A 21177-nucleotide genomic window follows, 5' to 3' on the forward strand; every position below is an offset into this window, starting at 1 on the left:
CTTCCCTCCTCCCATTTTGTGCAAAGGCAACTCACAAAGCATAATGTGGACTTCCTGGGTCCTTGGAATATCATTGCACATCCCTGGTGTGACACCCCCAAGACCACCCTCACTTCCAGCGGCAGCTGTAACTTGTGGGCCCCCGGGACCACCCTCAGGGACCGTCGTTCACCATGTGGGCCCAGAGAACTCTGCCAGGCTGCCGATGTCATTGTTACAGTTCCTTACAGGGAAAGGGCGCAGCGTAAAATCGGCTGAGGGAAGCGGTGCGTGGGGCAGTGTCTAGGAGAGACCAGGTGTAAGCCTGCAGGTGCCCGTCCCAGCAGAGTAACGGGCAGGGCTCTCCCCTCCCACCAAGGGTGTGTGCTCACTTCCGGCTCTTGCCAACCAGCATGGTGGACTGCTTGAAGGACTGCCTTTGGTCTCCATCTCCTCCAAGGTCGAGCTGACACTGCACGCCCCAAGGCCCCCATCCTAAATCACTCTGGAGCACAGACTGTCGGTCGGTCGTGGCCCAGGCCCCAGGCAAAGCAAATATACTCTTATCACGCAGGACATCCAGGGGCTCAGAGGTGACCTCCCAGGAGCCCGGGAGACAAGGCCAGACCTGGCTTTGAGCAAAGTTAATTCTTTCCTTCACACCTGGGTCCCAAAGAAGATTCTCCATGTGGACTGGAAACTTTGAGGATGTGGAAAAACACAAAAAGAGTACAGGGATCCCTTTCTGGGCCTCCCCAGAAGCCCCCCCGCTCCCCCTGCCCCAGGTGCTGCTAGACCTTTTACGGGGCTGCACCGCCGCAGCAAAGGGATCTTTATCCCCGAAGGCCATCGGTGGTGATGCTGAAAGCTCAGCTTCTACTCTGCACCGGTGCTGAATTGCATCTTGGAGGGGCGAAGTAGTAAAGGAGAGCTTTATTGCTTTGCCAGACAGAGCGGGGCACAGAGGGCTCCTGCCCTCGAAAAACTAGGTATCCCACCTTGGGAGGATTTGACGCGTTTATAGCAATAGTTCAAGGGTGGGTTTGCTGATAAGATCAGGGCGTGTGCAGGGTCTCCGGGGTGCAGGGACTTGATTAGCAACGGTTCCACATCCGCCCTTTGGGAACTCAGGGAAAGTCTCGGAGGCTGGAGTCTTGCCTATAAGAAAGGAAGGAGAAGAAGACCTCTGTGCCCCGGAGCCCCAGCGGGCCCCACTCGGTTTCTGTCCTGGGGTTGAGATGCACTGCTCTGAGAAAACCTCCTGGAGCTTCCCCTCTTGCTACTAAAGCGGATGAGACATTTTCCTTCTTGAATGCGTTCATAGTTGACGTGTATTTCTTTCGTCTGTGGCATTATTATTGTTATTTGACTTATGACGGGAAATAACGAGAACCCCAATTGCTTGCAGAAAGTCCACTCTCGGTGTCTTGATGATTCTGGCCCTGAACATTTTCTGCTGTAGAACTGGCAGGGCCGACGCAGAATAAAAATGCAGCCCCGCGCCCAACCTTGATTTCGAGATGGCGACGTGTGCAACCGCCACCTCTCTCTGGTTGCAGAATATTCTCATCCCCCCAAAAGGAGACCCCCCCCAACCCCATGAGCAGTCGCTCCCCCTCCCCTGGTAACCACGAATCCACTTTCTGTCTCTGTGGATTTGCCTGTTCCGGAATCACACACTGTGTGTCCTTCTGGGTCTGCTTCTCTCACTGAGCATCGTGTGTTCAAGGTCCATCCACGCTGTAGCCTGTGTCAGAGCTTCGCTCCTTTTCACGGCTGAGTCATATTCCACTGTGTGCGTGGACCCCGTGCTGTGTATCCATCCATCTGTGGACGGGCTAAACGATTTTATAAGCACTTTATTCCATCGCAGTGAGAACTCCCTCACACGATGCATAATAAGGATGCAAAAGCAAACCTATAAACACCCATGCCACACACACACACACACACACACACACACACACACACACACACACACACATACACGCGCGCAGTGAAAACGAAACAGGGCACACCTTGGCATCCACACCAGCTTTCTCTCCAAACTTCCGGGTCTTTCTCTGTTTTCTCTTTAACAATTCTCCAGTGGATTCTGACTCAGGAGGTATGTAATGTTTTCTGGGAGTCTGCCTTTTTAGTGAGTGCCCAGGGTTTGGGTTTTTCTTGGGGTGTGTGTGTGTGTGTGTGTGATTTCTGGCAGGTCTGGAGCACACCTCCAGGATGCAGGCGTTAAATGAGTCTCCGCAGACTCAGGGAAAAACACCCCTATGGATGCGCCCTGCGCACGGCGGCATCTGTGTAGGGTCCCGCCTGGTCTGCACACTCAGTGAAGCACTGGGATCCCCCTTCCTCCCACACCACCACATCCCACCCTCCCGATCATACTGTGCCGCCATGACGAAAATTAAGGCCAATGTGATGTGCTTCCTTGGCGTCTGGGGGGAACCAGGGGGCCCTCAAAGGGCCTGCGGGCACACTGGCCTCGCTGCTCAGCATCTCCCTTTCATTGCCCCCAGCCAGCCCCCTCCTGAGCAGGGGGACCACGCTCGGTGCCGGTTCATCCCTCCGTAGTCAGCTGAGCTCCCGTCCGCTCGTGGAGTTATTCACACGAGCCCCTCCCACCCTCCCAGGGTCCCCTCAGACCCTCGTGACTAGAAAGCCTGCCTCTGGGGTTCACCCTGACCTCGGGGGCAGCCCCGTGCGGCCCCAGTGGGCTGTTCTCCTCCACAGGCTGTGAGTGTACGTCTCACGTGGGCAGTGCAGGGTAGCATGTGTGAAGCCATTCCCCCAACCCCCTGGGGCAGGACTCCTCCGAGCGAGGTGCACGCGCGCCGACGCACACGCACCGGCACGCGCGCACACGCAGGCAAACACACCATAGTTCAGTTGCTAAATAACCCATCAGCTCTTTATTTATGTATTTTGGCTGCCCCACGTGGCATGCTGGATCTTAGTTCCAGGACCAGGGATCCAACCTGGGCCCCCTGCAGTGGAAGTGCGGAGTCTTAACCATTGGACCGCCGGGGAAGTCCCTAACCCATCGACTCCTGCCCCATCGTTCAGGAGGGAGGTGAAGTAGGAAGAAACCAGTCTCATGTGTAAAGGTTGCATCGACCAAGTGTTCAAAGCGCGTGTCACAGCTTCCTGTCGTGCTGGATACAGAGTCATGGGGCGTCCCGCCTTCCAGGAGCTCAGGCCACTTGCCTATTTCTCCGCCTTCTGCCGGGCACTGAACTCGGGACCCCCTGACACCCCAAGAAAGCTGGACCCCCAGAGCCTGGAGGAGATTTGGGCTCCGTGATGATAGTGATGGATCCACGTGTAGGTTATAGGATCTGAAGGTCTGAACACATAGTAGGGTGACCACAGGGCTCGAGGGGTCTGACTATCCCCTAAAGTGTAGGATTTGAGGGCTCAGAACTGTGGCTGGGGGGTCCCTTTCAGGAGGAAATGGTTTTCTTCAGCACCTATGTTAGGTTCCGAGGGCTTTCATAACCAAGTACCCCAAACTGGGGAGCTTAAACAACAGAAATGTATCCTCTTACAGTTCTGGAGGCCAAAAGTCTGAGATCAAGGTGTGGGCAGGGCTGGTTCCTCCTGGGGGGTCTGAAGGAGAACCTGTTCTAGCCTCTCTCCCAGCTTTGAGGCTCCTGGGACTTCCCTGGTGGCGCAGTGGTTGAGACTCTGTGCTCCCAATGCAGGGGGCGCCGGCTTGATCCCTGGTCAGGGAACGGCATCCCACATGCATGCCACAACTAACAGTTTGCATGCCACAACTAAGGAGCCCGCATGCTGCAACTAAGGAGCCCGCCTGCCGCAACTAAGACCCGGCGCAACCAAACAAACAAAAACAAAACAAAACCAGGCATCCTAGTGAATTACAATAGCACAGTTTGCACTGGCGGAGTCCACGGTTGTTGGTTATTCGTAGGGAATACAATTTGCACGATAACAGTGTTAGCACCAGGGATAGGAGAGGAATGAGACAGAAGTGGCTGGTGTGGCCCATGTACCTGGTGTGGCAGAGGAGCTGCCATGGGGGCTGCCTGATTACAAGGAGACTCGGGTGGGAGGGAGCCGCTGAATTATCAGGGGCTGTTGTAGGGAGGGTGACCTTTGACCACACAGAGGCTCTTCACCAACACAGAGTTCCCGGAGGGCCCACGTTGCTGTGGTTTAGTGTGTGGCCAGCATCACTGAAGCCCCCTTCTCCAGGGCCAGGGGCCTCTAGGAACTGATCACCCATGATGCTTCAGGATCTGACTTCCTCGGGGCCATGCTGTGGTCGCCTTTGCGGCTTCCGTAAGATATAGTAAACTTTATATTTTAAGACAGTTCTGGTAGAAAACTTATTTTCCATGCTGCATGCATTATTTATATTTATTCATTATTAGTAGTATAGTCTTCCCCCCACCCCCCGATTTTAAGAGAAGTTCAAAAGGACCCCAGATATAATGAGCACCTTGCACCGTGCCAGGGGTGCCTCATGGTAGATGCTGGCCTCTGGGTCAACCAGATGGCTGCTCTCGCCCTGCTTCCTGGGCCCCTACTAGGGGGCCCCATTCTGCCTAACCTTCTTTTCTGGGGGGATGTCCTGCCCCTCACCTGGAGTTGTTCCTCCTCTTCTGGCCCAGGTGAACCTACCTTCAGTGGTGGCGTCCTAAAATCCTTGAAGGGACGGGGATTTGTCAAGCATGGTGGAGGAGACCAAGGATACCTCCCAAAGGTGTCCAAGCCAGAATCCCCTGGAAGTTTATATGGCACAAGGGACCTTACAAATGTAATTAAGGTGTGGACCCTAAAATAGGGAGATGATCCCAGATTAACCTGGTCCCTGCTCCATTCTAATCCCATGAACCCTCACAAGCAGAGAACTTTGGCTGGAGCGGGAGAGATGTGACAGGCGGGAAGGCGAAGAGATGCTGAGGGTGGGATCTAGGTGACACCTGCTCAGACCAGAGACAGGATCCTACCCTCCCCCCCACTGACCACCAGCGTAGAGGCGGGGACTTCAGCCCTACAACCACAAGGAACTAGATTCTGCTGTTAACCCAAATGAGCTTGGAGACAGGCTCGTCCAGATCCACTCCCTTGGGAGCCCAGTGGGTAGACATCTCGATTTTGACCTTGTCAGACCTTGAGAGGAGACCCACAGGTGAGATTTCTCACCTCCAGGGCAGTGAGATCCTATGTTGGTGTGTGTCTGAGCTGCTCCACGAGGGGTGATTTATTCCAGGTGCCATAAAAGTCAAGTGCGTTTGCAGCATCAACATTCTAATGAGTTCCAGGCTCTCTGAACTGGGGGCCGCGGCTGGAAGCACCTGGTGACGACCCCAGCCCCTCCATTCACCGCTCCAGAAACCATGTTAAAACACACGCTTCGGGGAGACTGGGCAAGAGGCCAGGAGGCGTCAGCTGGCATTGCTGTGCCCCCACAGATAACATGCCTGGCAACGGGCCTTTCTTTCTGGACAAACACCCAGGGACAGGTCCACGCCCCCACTGTTCCCTGGGCTCCACCTGCTTCTAGGTCCTTCTTATTCTGTCACTGTGGCCACACCTGGGGCTCTTGCGGGAACCCCTGGAGGGTGGCAGCTATGGAGGACTTCCCTGATGCTCTGTTCCGGGCACACCTGGGCATGCCTGGCACACCTGGGTGCACCTGGCCAAGAGGAGCAGCTGATACCATGGTCTTGCCAGGGATCCTGGGAAGGCTTCCTGGCCTCGGTTTTCTCATCTGTAGGACAGAGGGTCACAAAGACCGGAAGGACCCTCCTAACCGAGCCTCGGATTGCACCAAAGAGGTCTGTATGCTGAACATCTCCAGGTGGCCTGAGTGGAGGGGGGCAGCCTGCACCTCGGGGGTGACCCCCCAAGTCAGACCAGCTGGGTTTACTTCCTATGGCGATGGGGGGAGACCCAGAGTCCAGGTGTGGGGGTCACAGTTACAGAGGGTTGTGGAGTGTGGGATCCTGGGTCCTAGCAGGGACAGGAATCCTGGTGGGGCTGGGGTTGAGATCCTTGGTCCCGGGTGCTGGCGGGCGCTGATGGTGGTGGTGGGGGAGGAGGTCTCTGCTGGTTTGTGTATGAGGGGTGCTGTCCAGTAGCTGTCCGAATTGGGGGGATATGGATGTGGTCCAGGGTTCTGGTGGGTATTAAGGTCCCTGTAGGGTCTGGGGTTGCCAGGTTTAGGGTTTCTGTAAGGTTCTGGATAGGGGTCTGTGTGGGGTCTTACTGGGGGTCTGGGTTGGGGACGTGTGGGGAGGGAGGGTCTTAGCTGTGATCTGGGCGGGGTCTGTGGTTCTAGCGGGGGTCAGGTGGAAGTCTGGGCGGGGGGTTCCACGCTCCAGGAGGGATTCACGTGGGAGTCCATGGGCCTGTCTGGGGGGCCTGGGGCTCTGTTGTGGAGGTGGGCAATAGCCTAGCGGGAGTCCGTGGTCTCAATGGAGGGTCTGAGGTCCAAGGGGGCTCTTGTGGTCCGAGGGCCGGATTGGGGGTCCCGGGCAGGAGTCCAAGGTCTGGGTTGGGTCCACATCTGGGTGGGGGTCCTGCAGCCAGGCAGGGGTCCTGGGGATCCGGGCGGGGTCTGTGGTCTGAGCGGGGGTCTGGGGTCAGGAGGGGTCCCAGGATCCAGGCATGGAGGGGCCCCTGGTCCGGGCGGGGGTCCCTGGGGTCGGGGGGGGGGTCCCTGGGGTCCTCGGTCCGGGCGGGGGTCCCTGGGGTCGGAGGGGCGTCCCTGGGGTCCTTGGTCCGGGCTGGGGTCCGGGGCCCCGGCGTCAGGCAGAGTCCCGGGGTCCGGGCGGAGGTCGTCAGCCGGGAGGGGTCCGCGGTGCGGGCGGGAGTGCCTGTTCCGGGCCGGGGTCGGGGGTCCGGGGTCCGGCGCCCCGGGTCAGGCGGCGTCCTGGGGTCCAGGCGGGGTCCGGGCGGGGTTCGGGGCGGGCGCGTGGGCGCGGGGGGCGGGCCGGCGCGGGCGCGTTTCCGCCGTCCGGCGGGGCTCTGAGTCCCGCGGGCGGCGCGGAAGCGGCGGCCGGGCAGCCATGTCGCTTTTGTCTGCGGCGCGGGCGGCCCTGCGAGTGTACGCGGTGGGCGCGGCGGTGGTCGTGGCGCAGCTGCTGCGCCGCCGCCTCCCGGGCTTCGCGGAGCCAGGTCAGCGGCCGGCGGCGGGCGGGGGCGGCGGCGCCAGGGGCGGGCGGGGGGCTCGCGGCGGCGGCGGCGCCCGGCCGGGGTCGCGCCCCTCGCTCGGCCGGGACCCCCGGGGTGGGGGGGAGCGGGGGAGGGGCGCAGCGGGGCCCCGCGTGCCCTTGACCCCGGCCGCCGGCCATGGCGCGCCGCGCCGGGCGCTCCCGGAAGCAGGGCCGGGCGGCCGCGGGGGGGAGGGAGGTGCGCCGTCCCCACGCGCCCCTCCCCCGCTCCGCGCATCCCGGGCCGGGGTCGGCCCGGGGGTCCGCTCCCCCCGCGCACTGCGGGCCGGGGTCCCCGGGGTCCCGCGCGCCCCGCAGCCCCGCGGCCGGGGCGAAGGAGGGGGCGCTCGAGAGCCGGGCCGCGCGCAGGGTCAGGTAGGACGGGCCTCCCCGGGGTGGGTGGGGGACGCCGGGCGCGCTCGGGGGCGCGGCGAGGCCTGGAGGGAGGGGCTTCCGTTCTGGGGCACCTTGTTCCTCTGGCCCCCGCGACCTCCGCGGCGTCTCCGATCCCAAACTCTCCGGGGACCCGTTCGCGCTCTTCACGCACGTTGGGGACCTCCGGGGAGCGGGGGGTGGCGGCGATCCGTCTGGGGCTGTGTCTGGTCGCAGCGGCGTGCTCAGGACGTAAAACGGGGGAACCTGTAGGAATCTCTGTCTGCCCTAATTTGCAGGAGATCACACTCACCCTAGGCTACGCGAGCATACATGACATTGTATTTTTAGGTGACAGATGACTACTTTCTAAAACAAAGTATTCGGTGGGAAGAGTGGTGCCGTGTCATCTTGTGGCCGGTCTCTCTACTGTGTGGCCTAAGGGGATAGATGGAGTCTCAGTTTCACCCGTGTTTCCACCCTATTGACCTGGCACCCCCAGCAGCGTCTGGGCAACACCCCTGAGACGCGGGGGTGAAAAAGAGGCAAAGAACATGTGACTTTGGCTGTGAAAATACTTGAGAATCGCTCCACTCCCCGACGGCAGGGGCGCTGGTGGGACCACACTTTGCAAACCTGCAGCTCCGACCAGGAGTAGATATTTTTATATGAGCTCCACCCTCCCAGGCCTCCATCAAAGGGAAATACATCTTCCAGGTTTATGTGAGGTGAGCATTTGGTTTTCTGATAAGCTGGATTTCGGTATTTTTTATAAAAAAAAAAAACACATTGAGAGCAATCAGAAATGAACAGAGGGTAAGACCCCAGCCAGTACCTGGGGCTCGGGGGTGGGGTCCGCATAGTCACCTTTGAGATCAGGACTGGCTTGTACACAGTGAAGACGTATGGAAAGCTGTCCCAGGTTGCCCCAAATGGCTCCAGGTTGTGGAGCGCACCACTCCGAGCAGTTTTGCTCCCAGACGGGTCTGGCTGTCTCGCCTGGGAGCCCGTTTAGCCGCTCGCAGAAAAGACAAGTTGAGGATGGAATTTAGACTTGTCGGTGTTATCGCAGCAGCACCCCAAAATGCGTGCCTCGGAAACGTGTTGGAGATGCATCCAACCTGAGGGCTTGCCCTGTGGTTTCCACCTGTTGACTGATTGAGAAAAAAAATAAAGTCGTGGAAAGGCAAACCAGCCATGAGGCCATGTGTCAGCCGAGGGCATCCTTATTCCGGCTTTTGCAGAGGGTTGATTCATCCAAAGATGGACTTGCTGGGCTTGCTGTGTGCGAGCCACGTGGTCTGTGGGGTTAGAAATCATTTTAGGTGTGGGCGGAGGAGTGAACGAACATCCGTCCCATGTGCCAGGTGGTGGCCGGTGTCCCAAGTGGCCCTGTTCCTCTGCTTTTGGACCCATTTTTTTATTTGCCCCTAACTGGACTTAACCTTTGCGGGGGAGGAGACATTGAACTTTGCCCCGGTATGGAGCTAAATAAACAGTAACCAGAGGCCCCGTCACATGAAGAGTAGCTGGGCTTTGTTGTTCTTAAACATCAGATGTTTTCTTTTTTTAAAAAAAATAACTTATATAGTCTATATAAATAAAAACGTGAACAGTATAAAATAGTTGATACGGAAATATTCTCTTATTTATATATTCTAAACGGATAACGACAGACCACAGCGGTGATTATTGAAGTGCACTTGGTATTGTGAAAGTTCTTTGCTAACCCACCGTGAGCGGTCAGGTCATGCCTCAGATTTACAAGTACCTTGGTTACGAGTTTGCTAATAGTTGCATGTCAGATCTTCAGTATCTAGAGAATCTGTCTATAGATCGTCTCAGCGTTTTGATGAGTTGCTTGTGCACACTGCACGTGTTTAATGCAGTTATATAACTTTTACTGGGACTCCTTAGATAAAATGGAGCTGTCTCACATTTATGACTGTCGCTTTGCAATTGTGGGTGGTCCTGCACATTTTATCCGGTGGGGGACAGGCGTGTGGTGTGAGTTCACCTGGATTCTATGAAAAGGTGAAGGAAGATGCTGAAAAGGTAACCCGCCCCTGAATGTAACCTTAAAATGCGCTCTCTGTGAACAAGATCATTACAGACTCATGATCGTTGCAGGTTGTGCCTTGATAGAGACGTGTGTAAGCCAATGAAAACTTCCTGTAACAGACCCTGATTTCCAGATTCTCTATGGCGATTGTCTGTTACAAATTAAATGTCTCTGATGCATCAGTTTTGAAAGGGAGAGAAAGTCATCCAGATGTGTTTTACAGGGACGTTCTGATATCACACGGACATTTCCCTTAAGAATTCTGTTGGACATAGGAGGTAGGTCTGGAAATGGACTTCTGCTGATGGGCTGACACCCCCAAAAGATGTCAGCTGGCCCACTTATGAAGCTATTTTAGGGTGGATCCTGGTGTTCAAACTGCAGGGTTTTTTAGAAACTGATAAAGAGGACGTTATTTCTCGTTGGTGTTGTGTACATATGAACGGTTGGGGGTTGTGGATCCAGGGAGGTGAAACCACAGTTTTCATGATCTTAGGAGTTTTTGAGTCTTAAAAAAAAATAAGTACTCCCCCCGCCCCGCCCAAGAGCTTTTTTAAAAATAAATTTCTAAATTTTTACTTTTCGGCTGTCCCACGCAGCATGTGGGATCCTAGTTTCCTGACCAGGGATCGAACCCGTGCCCCCTGCCTTGGAAGCGCGGAGTCTTAACCACTGGACCTCCAGGGAAGCCCCAAAGAGCTTTTGTTTGTGTGGCTTTGACTTATCCATGTGGATCCTATTCACTTACATGTTAATTAAATTTAAATTTATTTGAAATGAAAAAAAAGGTGAACAGAAATTTGAAACAGAAATTTACAACATATATTTCAAGTAACATAACAAGTCACTTACATGTTATTCCCAGTAACATTTTTCCCAGTGAAAAATAACTATAATCTCCAACACAAACAAACAAAAATCAGGGAGAGTGGCCCTGTTTCTGGTTCTTGCCAGTTTCCTGAAGTACCGACTGGGAAGAATGCAGCTGGTTCTCCACTTGGTGGCTTCATCCTGTGTCTTGTGACATGTTCCTTGTGTTGGTGAAGCCGATTGGGAAGATCTGGCTGGTGTCTCTGATGTGAGAAAAGGCAGAACCTCGCCAAGTCCCTGGCAGTGTCGTGGCGATGGTCCCCCCCAGAGATGCTCAGGCCGCCCTGTAAGAAGGACCCTGTGGAGAGGGTGCTTTGACAAAACCTTGATTCCTGACTCTGACGGGAGATGTAGACCTTGCCCTCCGGACAGTGGAGGGTGGCTTCGTGCAGCCGCCTTCAACGTATGTGCTCAGAACCCTCCTACCGTGTGTCACCTCCTTGGAGGTTCTGACATCCTTGGCCCGAAGGAGGTGAAGCCGCAGGGGGAGGCCCTGCGGGCGGTGCCTCCCTAGGTTGTCACCGTGTCAGGGCTGCGTCCTGCTTTGTGGGCAGAAGTTTGCGCCAGGATGGCGCTGGACTCCTTCAGCCAGATCGCAGCAGTAATTCATCGTCATCATCCGGGTGTAGTCGGATCTGATAAAACTGAATGGCGTGGCCCGCGCGGGGTGGGGCAGCTCATATTCCAGAGCCCAGGTGTCGTGCTCGCTGTGCAGTTCCCATCGCTTTTGGGGACCACCTTTCCCACGCTCAGGTGCCCCATCCTGGCTTGGCTGTAGGATGTGTGGTTTGGGGGTTTCCTCTTTGTGAAAGTCCTGGCTGTATCGGATCCCCTTCCCCTGTGCTGGAGACTTTGGGCCTCACCCCTGAGCAGTACATCCTTCTGCCCCATCCCTGGCTACCGACGTGCCCCTTAAATCAGCCCCCCCAAGTGTGACCTCTCCCTGAAAGCCTCGGGTGGGCCCTTTTGACCGCAGGGCGCCCAGCACCAGGGGTGATGTTACCTCTCATAGCTTTTATAGTTTTGTTCTCATCAGCAGAGCGTGCAGGGGCGGCTGTAACAAAGTACTTAAAATCATGGAAGTTCATCCTGTCTCTTTCTGGAGATCAGAAACCCGACGTCGAGGTGTCCCAGGGCTGCGCTTCCTACAGAGGCTCCAGGGGAGGGTCCTTCCTGCCTCTTCCAGCTCCTGGGGGCTCCAGGCGTCCCTGGCTTCTGGCCGCGTCCCTCCCGTCTCTGCCTCTGTCTTCCCGGGGCTTTTCCTCTGTGTCTGTGTCTCCCCTCTCCTGTGTCTTGTAAGGACCCTGTCATTGGATGTAGGGCCACCCTCGTCCAGGAGGACCTCATCTCAGACCCTCCCCTTCATCACCTCTGCAAAGACCCTGTTTCCACATAAGGTCCCATTCTCAGGTTTTGGGGGGACGTGAATTCGGGGAGTGGGGCCGCTATTCAAACCACTGTCGTTGTTACTGGGTTTTGGCTTTGAACATACGCCCCACACTCAGAAAACGCCTGGTTGGTGCACTTTGTGATTTAACCCCCTGAGTGCTGTACAGGGGGTTGAAAGCTTGCAGACTTAACCCATTTCAGGGGGAAGTCTGTTCCATGGACATCATTTGAGGAAATCAAATAAGTAATAAAACTAACATTCATGCTCTCAAAGCGTATCTTTTTCTCTCTGTGTCTAGGCATATGTATGTATATTTGTTTATGATTATTAAAAGTTTCTCTTTTTTTTTTTAAATTCATGCTCATGCCTAATTCGAAATTTTCTGCTATTTCTTTTTTTTCTGTTTTTTTGAAGATGTTAGGGGTAGGAGTTTTATTAATTAATTAATTTATTTTTTCTGTGTTGGGTCTTCGTTTCTGTGCGAGGGCTTTCTCTAGTTGCGGCGAGCGGGGGCCCCTCTTCATTGCAGTGCGCAGGCCTCTCACTATCGTGGCCTCTCTTGTGGCGGAGCACAGGCTCCAGACGCGCAGGCTCAGTAGTTGTGGCTCACGGGCCCAGTTGCTCCGCGGCATGTGGGATCTTCCCAGACCAGGGCTCGAACCCGTGTCCCCTGCATCGGCAGGCGGACTCTCAACCACTGCGCCACCGGGGAAGCCCAAAAGTTTCTCTTTTATTGAAGCATACTTGATTTACAATATTGTGTTAGCTTCAGGTGTACAGTACAGTGATTCAATTATACATATATATTCAGATTCTTTTCCATTATAGGTCATTACAAGCTATTGAATGTAGTTCCCTGTGCTATACAGTAGGACCTTGTTGTTTATCTATTGTATATATAGTAGTGTGTATCTGTTCATCCCAAACTCCTAATTTATCCCTCCCCACCTTTCCACTTTGGTGACCACTAGTTCGTTTTCTACGTCTGTGAGTAACAGCCAGCTTTTAAGAAAACTCAGCTGCCCTTTTGGGTGTCCTGGCCCTGATTGGCAGCTCCGGGAAGCCGAATGTGTCCCACTGACAGCCGGGCAGTGCTGCACCACAGCTCGTAGGTGTCTCTGTGCCCAGGTGTGAGTGCCCACGGTGGGCATTTTGAGAAGTTCCAGGGATTGAGAAATCCATTATCGCCCCAATCTGGTTCCTGATGCCAGATGCACCTAGGAGAAAAATAGAGGGACGTCCCTGGTGGTCCAGTGGGTTAGACTCCGCGCTCCCAATGCAGGGGGCCCGGGTTCGATCCCTGGTCGGGGAACTAGATTCCGCATGCCTCAACTAAGACCTGACGCAGCCAAGATAGATAGATAGATAGATAGATAGATAAAAAAACAAAACAGCTGGAGCATGTGCAGTACAGAAAGTAATATTTTTAACTTTCTTTAATTGATATACGTTAATGTACAATATTATATAAGTTTCAGGTGTACAGCATAGTGACTCACAGTTTTTAAAGGTTATACTCCCTTTATAGTCATTATAAAATATTGGCTGTATTTCCTGTGTTGTACTATGTATTCTTGTATCTTATTTATTTTATACCGAGTATTATAGTTCGTTCTTCTCAATCCCCTTCCCCTATATTGCCCCTCTCCCTTCCTTCTCCCCACTGGTAACCAGTAATTTGTTCTGTATATCTGTGAGTTTGCTTCTTTTCTGTTATATTCACTAGTTTAAAAAAAAATTTTCTTTTGGATTCCACAGATAACTGATACCATACAGTATTTGTCTTTCTCTGTCTGACTTATTTCATTAAACATAATAATCTCCAAGCCCATCCATGTGGCTGCAAATGGCATGACTTCATCCTTTTTTATGGCTGAGTCGTATTCCACTGTATATATGCACCGCATCTTCTATATCCATCCCTCTGTCCATGGACGATGGCCGTTTAGGTTGCTTCCATGTCTTGGCTGTTGTGAATAGTGGTGCTGTGAACATGGGGGTGCATGGATCTTTTTTCTAATGAGTGGTTTTGTTTCTTTCAGATAAATATCCAGGAGTGGGATTGCTGAATCATACAGCATCTCTATTTTTAGTTTTTTAAGGAACCTCCATCCTGTTCTCCATAGTGGCTGCACCAGTTTACATCCCCACCAATGGTGTAGGAGGGCTCCCTTTTCTCCACACCCTCACCAGCATTTGTTATTTGTGTTCTTTTTGATGAAACCCATTCCGCTGGGTGTGTGTGTGTGTGAGGTGAGATCTCATTGTGGTCAAAAAGGCATCATTTCAAAACATAAAATTAGAAAAAGCTCGTATTTAATGCCACTCTGACGACTTGATATCCACTTGAGACCCTCTGTTTTCGTCTTCTGATTGGAGCCCATCTGATGGTGGCGTGTGGCACGCGTGCTTGCCGACCAGGTTTTCGGTTGGGGAGGTGGGTCGTCTTGGGCTGGCGGGGCGCTTGGGAACGTGGCCTCCGTCTGGAGAACAAGCCCCCCTGCTTGGCGTCGGGGCTCCTGGATTTCCTAGAACAGGACAGAGTAAAGCAGCTCAGGTGAGGAAAGAGCTGTCATCGGGAGTCCAAAGACGATCCCAAAACTAACAATAAAAAAACGCGTGTCTTCGGACGCACCTGGACGGAAGAGTCGCTGGCTTGTCAGACTGGCCCCTCTGCTGTGCCAAAGCCAGGAGCCGGAGCGGCAGCCCCCGGGGACCCTCTGCGTGCGCCCTTGGTTCCGGAGCAGCCCCGCTCCCCGCCGGCCGGAGCCGGGTCTCTTCTCACGCTGTGTTTGTCTCGCTGCTTCTCGGCAGGTCGTCCCGAATGAGCGAGGCCCGGCCTGGGTGGCGCAATGGAGGGCAAGAGCCTGGAGGGCGCGCAGACCGACCTCAAGCTGGTGGCGCATCCGCGCGCCAAGAGCAAAGTGTGGCGCTACTTCGGCTTCGACACGAACGCCGAGGGCTGCATCCTGCAGTGGAAGAAGATCTACTGCCGCATCTGCATGGCCCAGATCGCGTACTCGGGCAACACCTCCAATCTGTCCTACCACCTGGAGAAGAACCACCCCGATGAGTTCTGCGAGTTTGTCAAGAGCAACACGGAGCAGATGCGCGAGGCCTTCGCCAGCGCCTTCTCCAAGCTCAAGCCCGAGGCCGCGCAGCAGAGCGCGCAGGAGCCGCCGGCCGCCAAGGCGGCGGCGGCGGCGGCGGCGGCGGCGGTGCACGGCCACGAGGGTCGCAGGCAGCAGGAACTGACGGCCGCCGTCATGGGCCTCATCTGCGAGGGGCTCTATCCCGCGTCCATCGTGGACGAGCCCACGTTCAAGGTGCTGCTGAAGACGGCCGAGCCGCGCTACGAGCTGCCCAGCCGCAAGTTCTTCTGCGGCAAGGCCATCCCCGAGCGCTACGGCGCCGTGCGCGACGCGGTCCTCAAGGAGCTGGCGGAGGCCGCGTGGTGCGGCATCTCCACCGACCTGTGGCGCAGCGAGAGCCAGAATCGGACCTACGTGACGCTGGCCGCGCACTTCCTGGGCCGCGCCGCCCCCCACGGCCTCTTCCTGGGCTCCCGCTGCCTCAAGACCTTCGAGGTGCCGGAGGACAACGCGGCCGAGACCATCACGCGCGTCCTGTACGAAGCCTTCATCGAGTGGGGCGTCAGCTCCAAGGTCTTCAGCGCCACCACGGACCGTGGCAAGGACATCGCCAAGGCCTGCTCGCTGCTGGACATCGCGGTGCAGATGCCCTGCCTGGGCCACACGTTCGACGCCGGCATCCAGCAGGCCTTCCGGCTGCCCAAGCTGGGCGCGCTGCTTGGCCGCTGCCGCAGGCTGGTGGAGTACTTCCAGCAGTCCACCGTGGCCATGTACATGCTGTACGAGAAGCAGAAGCAGCAGAACGCCGCCCACTGCATGCTGGTCAGCAACCGCGTGTCCTGGTGGGGCAGCACGCTGGCCATGCTGCAGCGTCTCAAGGAGCAGCAGTTCGCCATCGCCGGGGTCCTCCTGGAGGACAGCAACAACCACCACCTCCTGCTGGAGGCCGCCGAGTGGGCCACCATTGAGGGCCTGGTGGACCTGCTGCAGCCCTTCAAGCAGGTGGCTGACATGCTGTCTGGGTCCAAGTACCCCACCATCAGCATGGTGAAGCCCCTGCTGCACATGCTTCTCAACAGCACGCTCAACAGCAAGGAGACGGACTCCAAGGAGATCAGCATGGCCAAGGAGGTGATCGCCAAGGAGCTCGCCAAGACCTACCAGGAGACGCCCGAGATCGACATGTTCCTCAACGTGGCCACCTTCCTGGACCCGCGCTACAAGAGGCTGCCCTTCCTGTCCACCTTCGAGAGGCAGCAGGTGGAGAACAGGGTGGTGGAGGAGGCCAAGGGGCTCCTGGACAAGGCCAAGGACGGCGCCTACCGCGCGCCCGGGGACCAGCTGTACGCCCCGCCCGAGGAGCCCCCCGTGAAGAAGCCGGCGCCCTCGGCCACGCCGCCGCCCGCCAGCGTCATCCACGACATGCTGGCCGAGATCTTCTGCCCCGCGGCGGGCGTCGAGGACCAGGACGGCTGGCGCGCGCAGGTGGTGGAGGAGCTCAGCAACTTCAAGTCGCAGAAGGTGCTGGGGCTCAACGAGGACCCCCTCAGGTGGTGGTCCGACCGCTTGGCGCTCTTCCCGCTGCTGCCCAGGGTGCTGCAGAAGTACTGGTCCGTGGCGGCCACGCGCGTCTGCCCCGAGCGCCTCTTCGGCTCCTCGGCCAACGTCGTCAGCGCCAAGCGGAACCGCCTGGCCCCCGCGCACGTGCACGAGCAGATCTTCCTGTACGAGAATGCGCGCGGCGCCGCGGCCGAGCTGGAGGATGAGGACGAGGGCGAGTGGGGCCTGGGCCACGAGCAGGCGTTCCCTCTGGGCGACGCCGGCCACGCCGGCTACTTCGGCCTCAGGGACGGCAGCTTCGTGTAGCGCGGCGGGGGAGGGTGGGGGGAGGGGACCGCGCGTGGGCGCCTCTCGTCGGATGCTTGGCTGTCAGTACTGACTCCGCCGGTGGGCGCGCTGCCCGGGACAGAGGAAATGCACAAAACAGAGAGATGGACCTTTGGTGGGGCTTCGGGCGGCCCAGAGGACAGAGACGGCCTTTGGTTGCCCCAAAGGAGAGAGATGGGCTTTGGTTGCCCCAAAGGAGAGAGGTGGGCTTTGGGTGGCCCAAAGGACAGGTGGGGGGCTTTGGGAGTCTTAGAGGACAGAGACGGGCTTTGGGTGGCCCAGAGCTGGTGAAAATGAGCGTTTTCTCTGGAGGGGCCCCTTGCGTCGCAACGCAAGGGAAAGAAATGACTTATCAAAGCCCTAGATGTCCGCTGATAGGATTGCAAATGCTGAACTCCGCGACAGAAGCACGGCCGGCAGGGATGTCTTGCCCTCTAGATAATTCCATACCTGCAGCATTCGTGTTCTCTGCGAGGGACGGTTTGGGGTAAATCGGAGAAAGATTGAAACCGACGGGCAGCTGAGGATGAAACCCCTGTGTGTCCTCCACCGACACCATCCGTGGATGTTAGCCGTTGGTTGGTGAAGGAACCTAATTACACTGTCATTTACGTGGGAACCTTGCCTCTGGGTAGCCGGGGAGAGACACTCTCGCCAGACGCCCTGTTTTCAAGAGACACCAGTTTTATGTTTGGTGGAAAATGTTACCAGTGAGCCTGCAGTGCAACCGCTTATAAAAAAGCAGAAAAGAGGTGTTGGTTGTGGTGTGTTTTCTGCCGTGAGTCAGTCTTTTTTCTCCCCTTGCCTGAATTCACAGTCCTTGTGAGCCCTGGAGCTCATGGGTCTTGAGGTGGGTTTTCTGTGAGTCTGATGCTTCAGAGGTCCGGTTTCCCCAGAATCACTTTTCTTGGGATGAACCTAGAGAAGGCGGTCCCCGCTCCTTGGAAACGCTGCTTTTGAATACGGAGGACCCTCTCGTGCCCACGGCCGGCTCTAGAGGGCTGACTTAGATTTGATTTCTAGAAAGGGCTCTTGCATTCTCTTTTAAACACCAATGGGGGGCGGGGGGCATTGAGTTAAAAATAGTACCAGGGATCATTTTATCTTTGGGGGTCCTTGTGGGTTGCTTACGCCACTGGGGAAACGGGAAGGCCGTTTCTAACACTTAGAACTACTTTTATTTATTTACTTATTTTAAACGAATTGCTTTTCTTTAAGAGGCAAAGCCCCTGGACTTCCCTGGCTGGTCCAGCGGTTAAGACTCCGTGCTCTCAGTGTAGGCGGCATGGGTTCGATCCCTGGTCGGAGCCCTAAGATGCCACATGCTGCGCGATGTGGCCCAAAAAAGAAAACGACACCAGTCTTATCTCTGATTCTCACCTGAGAACAGCCCAAGTCCGGGTGGAGGTTTTGTCGGGAGGTACGCGATCTATAAATGCCCCATCTCAGCCCTCGGCAATCTTTTCCCAGGACCCCAACATCGAGCCGCATCCCGGGGGCTTAAGGAGGGCATTTCTCCAGGTTCGTGGCTGGGGACTTCCTGTGGCTCCGGCCAAGGCAGTCTTTTATCTTGATGTCACCAGCCGTGAACGTGTTTAGGAAATCAGGCGTCAGAAAGCAGCGTCCCCCGCGCCGTCTCCTTGAAGGAAAGCGATAGCGTCGCTGTCTCCAGACCCTCTGCTCTGCTCTCCGGCTGGGAGAAGAGCCGCAGAGACGCACATCCCACCTCCCGGGCTGTAGTTGGCTGCTTTGCATCTGACCCCCCCCCCCCCCCCATTTCTTAAAATCCTGGCTTTCTGTCACTCGTGAACACTTGTGTCCCTCCAGCTAGCCGCCTCTCTGCGTTTCTCACGTTTTTTCCTAAGCCCTGGGGTTGCCGGCCCTCTTCCTGGCTTGTACTTTTCCGTATTTAACGCTGTCGAATCAGACGCTTGTTCAAGAAACCCCAGCGATAAACGGACTCCTAATTGATCGGTCTGACGTGCGTGAGTAACGCTTCACACTTGCAGGAAAGCCTCCGACCTCGAGGGAGGGCTTTATTTCTGTTTGTTTAAAGAGACTTTTCCAAGCCACGCGGAAGAAGGAAGGCCCCTGTGCTTTGTTCTGGGGTCTTTGGGAATTACGTCAAGGGTGTGATGCATTTCTAGATCTTTTGGTATCACAGTGTGTTTATGTGAATAAAGCTGCCAGCCGGGGAAGCCTGCTACGGGAGTGGGGATTCTGCACGTTCGTTCCCTGGGCTGTCTTTGCACCGGGTGTGGGGAGGATGATTTTAAAAAGCCGAGCCTTTTTGGGTGCTGACCTCGGGCCATGTGTATCGCTAGGGCATCTGGGTTCTCTCCCATCGACTCCTTTCTCTCCTTCCTTTTAAGAAAACGAGGTACCCCAGAAACAGACTGGGAGGTCGGCGTCCGTCGTTATTTTTCTCCTTCTGCACGTTATGGGTTGCCTCTGTTCCTGGGGGAATGGGGAGGGGGATTCAAACGTAGAATTTTTCTGCACAAACATTTTGAGTTTCAACAGGCCAGTTTTCAGTCATGATAACCTGACACTTGCAGAGCGTTCTCCGTCGAACATTAAGTGGAACATGGCCTTCAGTGTCTTAGATAAAGTATCGTTGCTGGCATCTAGAATGTCTCGTAAAAACACAGCCCCTAACCGTTAAGGATGTGTCTTATCTGGGTCGGCCCAGGACTCTGCTTCCCCAAGATGGTGTGTGTTTCACACTCAGGTCTTGCTCTAAAGTCAGTTTCCTTTCAGAGTCCGGCTCTCATCCCGGCTCAGGGAGGCGGGCGCCTCGGTGTGTGTTTGGAGTGACCCCGGGGTCTCGGCCGCCCTCTGAGCGAAGGCCTGGGGCCCTTCACTGGCTTCTGAAAGCACCGCGGCCCTCGGACAGTTCGTCTTTCTGGTTTCCGGGTGCAGTCTGGACCAATCCCGGGCACATTGCTAGAATTCTTCTCCTTGGGAACCTGCAGCCCCGTGTGTCCCCGTCCTATAAATTGTACTGCATTAAGACCCAGCGGGGGATGTTTTGCAGCTGTTCTGGCCACCGGGGGGCTGGGTTTGCAGCTCTGCCTGGAAACACAAGCCCTTCTGTGCCTCTCACGGCTAGCAGGCCCAGGGCTAGGCCTTCGGGGTCCTCCTCCTACGTGCTGGGGGCCCTTGGCCACTCTCCTCTGAACTTCGCTGGCTTCGTCCTCTGCAGCCCCGCGCGGGCGGGATACAGCGGCTGCTTGCCTTGGGTGGCTTCAGCCTGCAGCCCCACTGGCCTCTGCTCCGGCCCTGCAGCCCCATATCCTGTCGTGCTCAAGGCAAGATCCCGACCGTTCAGGCTCCCCCTTCCTCTCTGCAGACCCGGGTTCCTGGCCTGCAGACGCAGGGCCCTCCCGGAACCTGCGTGGTCTCTGGGTCCCCCCGGCTGCCTGGGCCCATCCCGGCTTCCCAGGCTGTGACTCCGAGGCTGGGGGCTCCGCGTGGCCTCTTTGCTGGGGTTGTTTGCGCTGGTTTTCTGCGAGCACCCTTAGAATATCTGCTCCGTGGTTTGACCTTTGGCCCGAAGCGAGGTCGGGATGCTTTGCCCACCTCTCGTTTTCAGCCCAATTTGTTCACCTTCTCGACTGACCCAAACTCCCTCAATTTTTTGGGTGATGAGAGACCAGATGGGATAGGCTTTTAGCAGACGGCAGATGGCACAAGGCAGGGGCGGATTCCTCAGGAAGTGTTTCCTTAGGGAGACGGGCATCGCTTCCTCTGTTAGAAGGATGGAGCCCGGTGGTCTCCGCAGCTGTCCTTGGAAGAGGACTTTTCCCGAGAGATTTTTGTCACGTGGGGTCCACAGCAAACGCATTTCCCCTCGACGGCGGGTGTCCTGGGAGATGACACTTGATGAGTCCTCTCGGGGCTCTTGCTTCCAGGAGGATCCTGGCTGGATCTTCGTGGAAATGAGGCAGTGATTGGAGAGTAGGTGACATTGGGAAGATCACGTCTCGTGCACAGCACCGGGGACGCCAGCATTGGGGTTTATGGTCCAGCGTAGGAGCTGATAATTGTGTCGATGGCCAGTTTGTTACATACATACTAACCTTTGTGATTCCATGCCTGGATGGAGTTGATTCTATTTTTATATATATGTATGTATAATACATAATGTAAATATGTGTGTGAACGTAAGTATATATATTTACATATATCAATATATATACTTTTATATCCTATCTATGTATATCTTCTTTTTTATATTCTGTCAGTTATCTGTCATCTGTGATCATTCATCTGTGTATTTACTGCATATCTATCACCTGTCTACATCTTTATCATCTATGTATGTATTATTTATTATCT

At 55.7% G+C, this 21177-nt stretch overlaps 2 protein-coding genes across 3 annotated transcripts in view; both read left to right on the forward strand.

The window, feature by feature from the left end:
- Positions 1 to 6990: 6990 nt before the first annotated feature.
- ZBED1 (zinc finger BED-type containing 1) lies at positions 6991 to 16949 on the forward strand. Of its 2 annotated transcripts, none has more exons than XM_060138410.1 (2): positions 6991 to 7128; positions 14672 to 16949. In XM_060138410.1, exon 2 carries the CDS (start codon positions 14710 to 14712, stop codon positions 16813 to 16815), a length of 2106 nt encoding a protein of 701 aa, XP_059994393.1. In that variant the 5' UTR covers positions 6991 to 7128; positions 14672 to 14709; the 3' UTR covers positions 16816 to 16949. The 2 variants fall into 2 exon arrangements, with proteins under 2 accessions (XP_059994393.1, XP_059994394.1); XM_060138411.1 differs by lacking the exon at positions 6991 to 7128 and adding an exon at positions 13355 to 14414.
- DHRSX (dehydrogenase/reductase X-linked) overlaps positions 6999 to 21177 on the forward strand; it is a 188572-nt gene continuing 174393 nt past the window's right edge. The window contains exon 1 of the mRNA XM_060138412.1: positions 6999 to 7128. Coding sequence (XP_059994395.1) covers positions 7020 to 7128 — 109 coding nt within the window. The 5' untranslated portion in view covers positions 6999 to 7019. The remainder of the gene's footprint in view (positions 7129 to 21177) is intronic.

This window comes from Lagenorhynchus albirostris, chromosome X (assembly GCF_949774975.1).
Source record: "Lagenorhynchus albirostris chromosome X, mLagAlb1.1, whole genome shotgun sequence".
NCBI classification, from domain to species: domain Eukaryota; kingdom Metazoa; phylum Chordata; class Mammalia; order Artiodactyla; family Delphinidae; genus Lagenorhynchus; species Lagenorhynchus albirostris.

Bases quoted from the DNA above. Each gene is read 5' to 3' on its own strand.
- ZBED1 (XM_060138410.1), top strand. From the start codon at position 14,710: ATGGAGGGCAAGAGCCTGGAGGGCGCGCAGACCGACCTCAAGCTGGTG.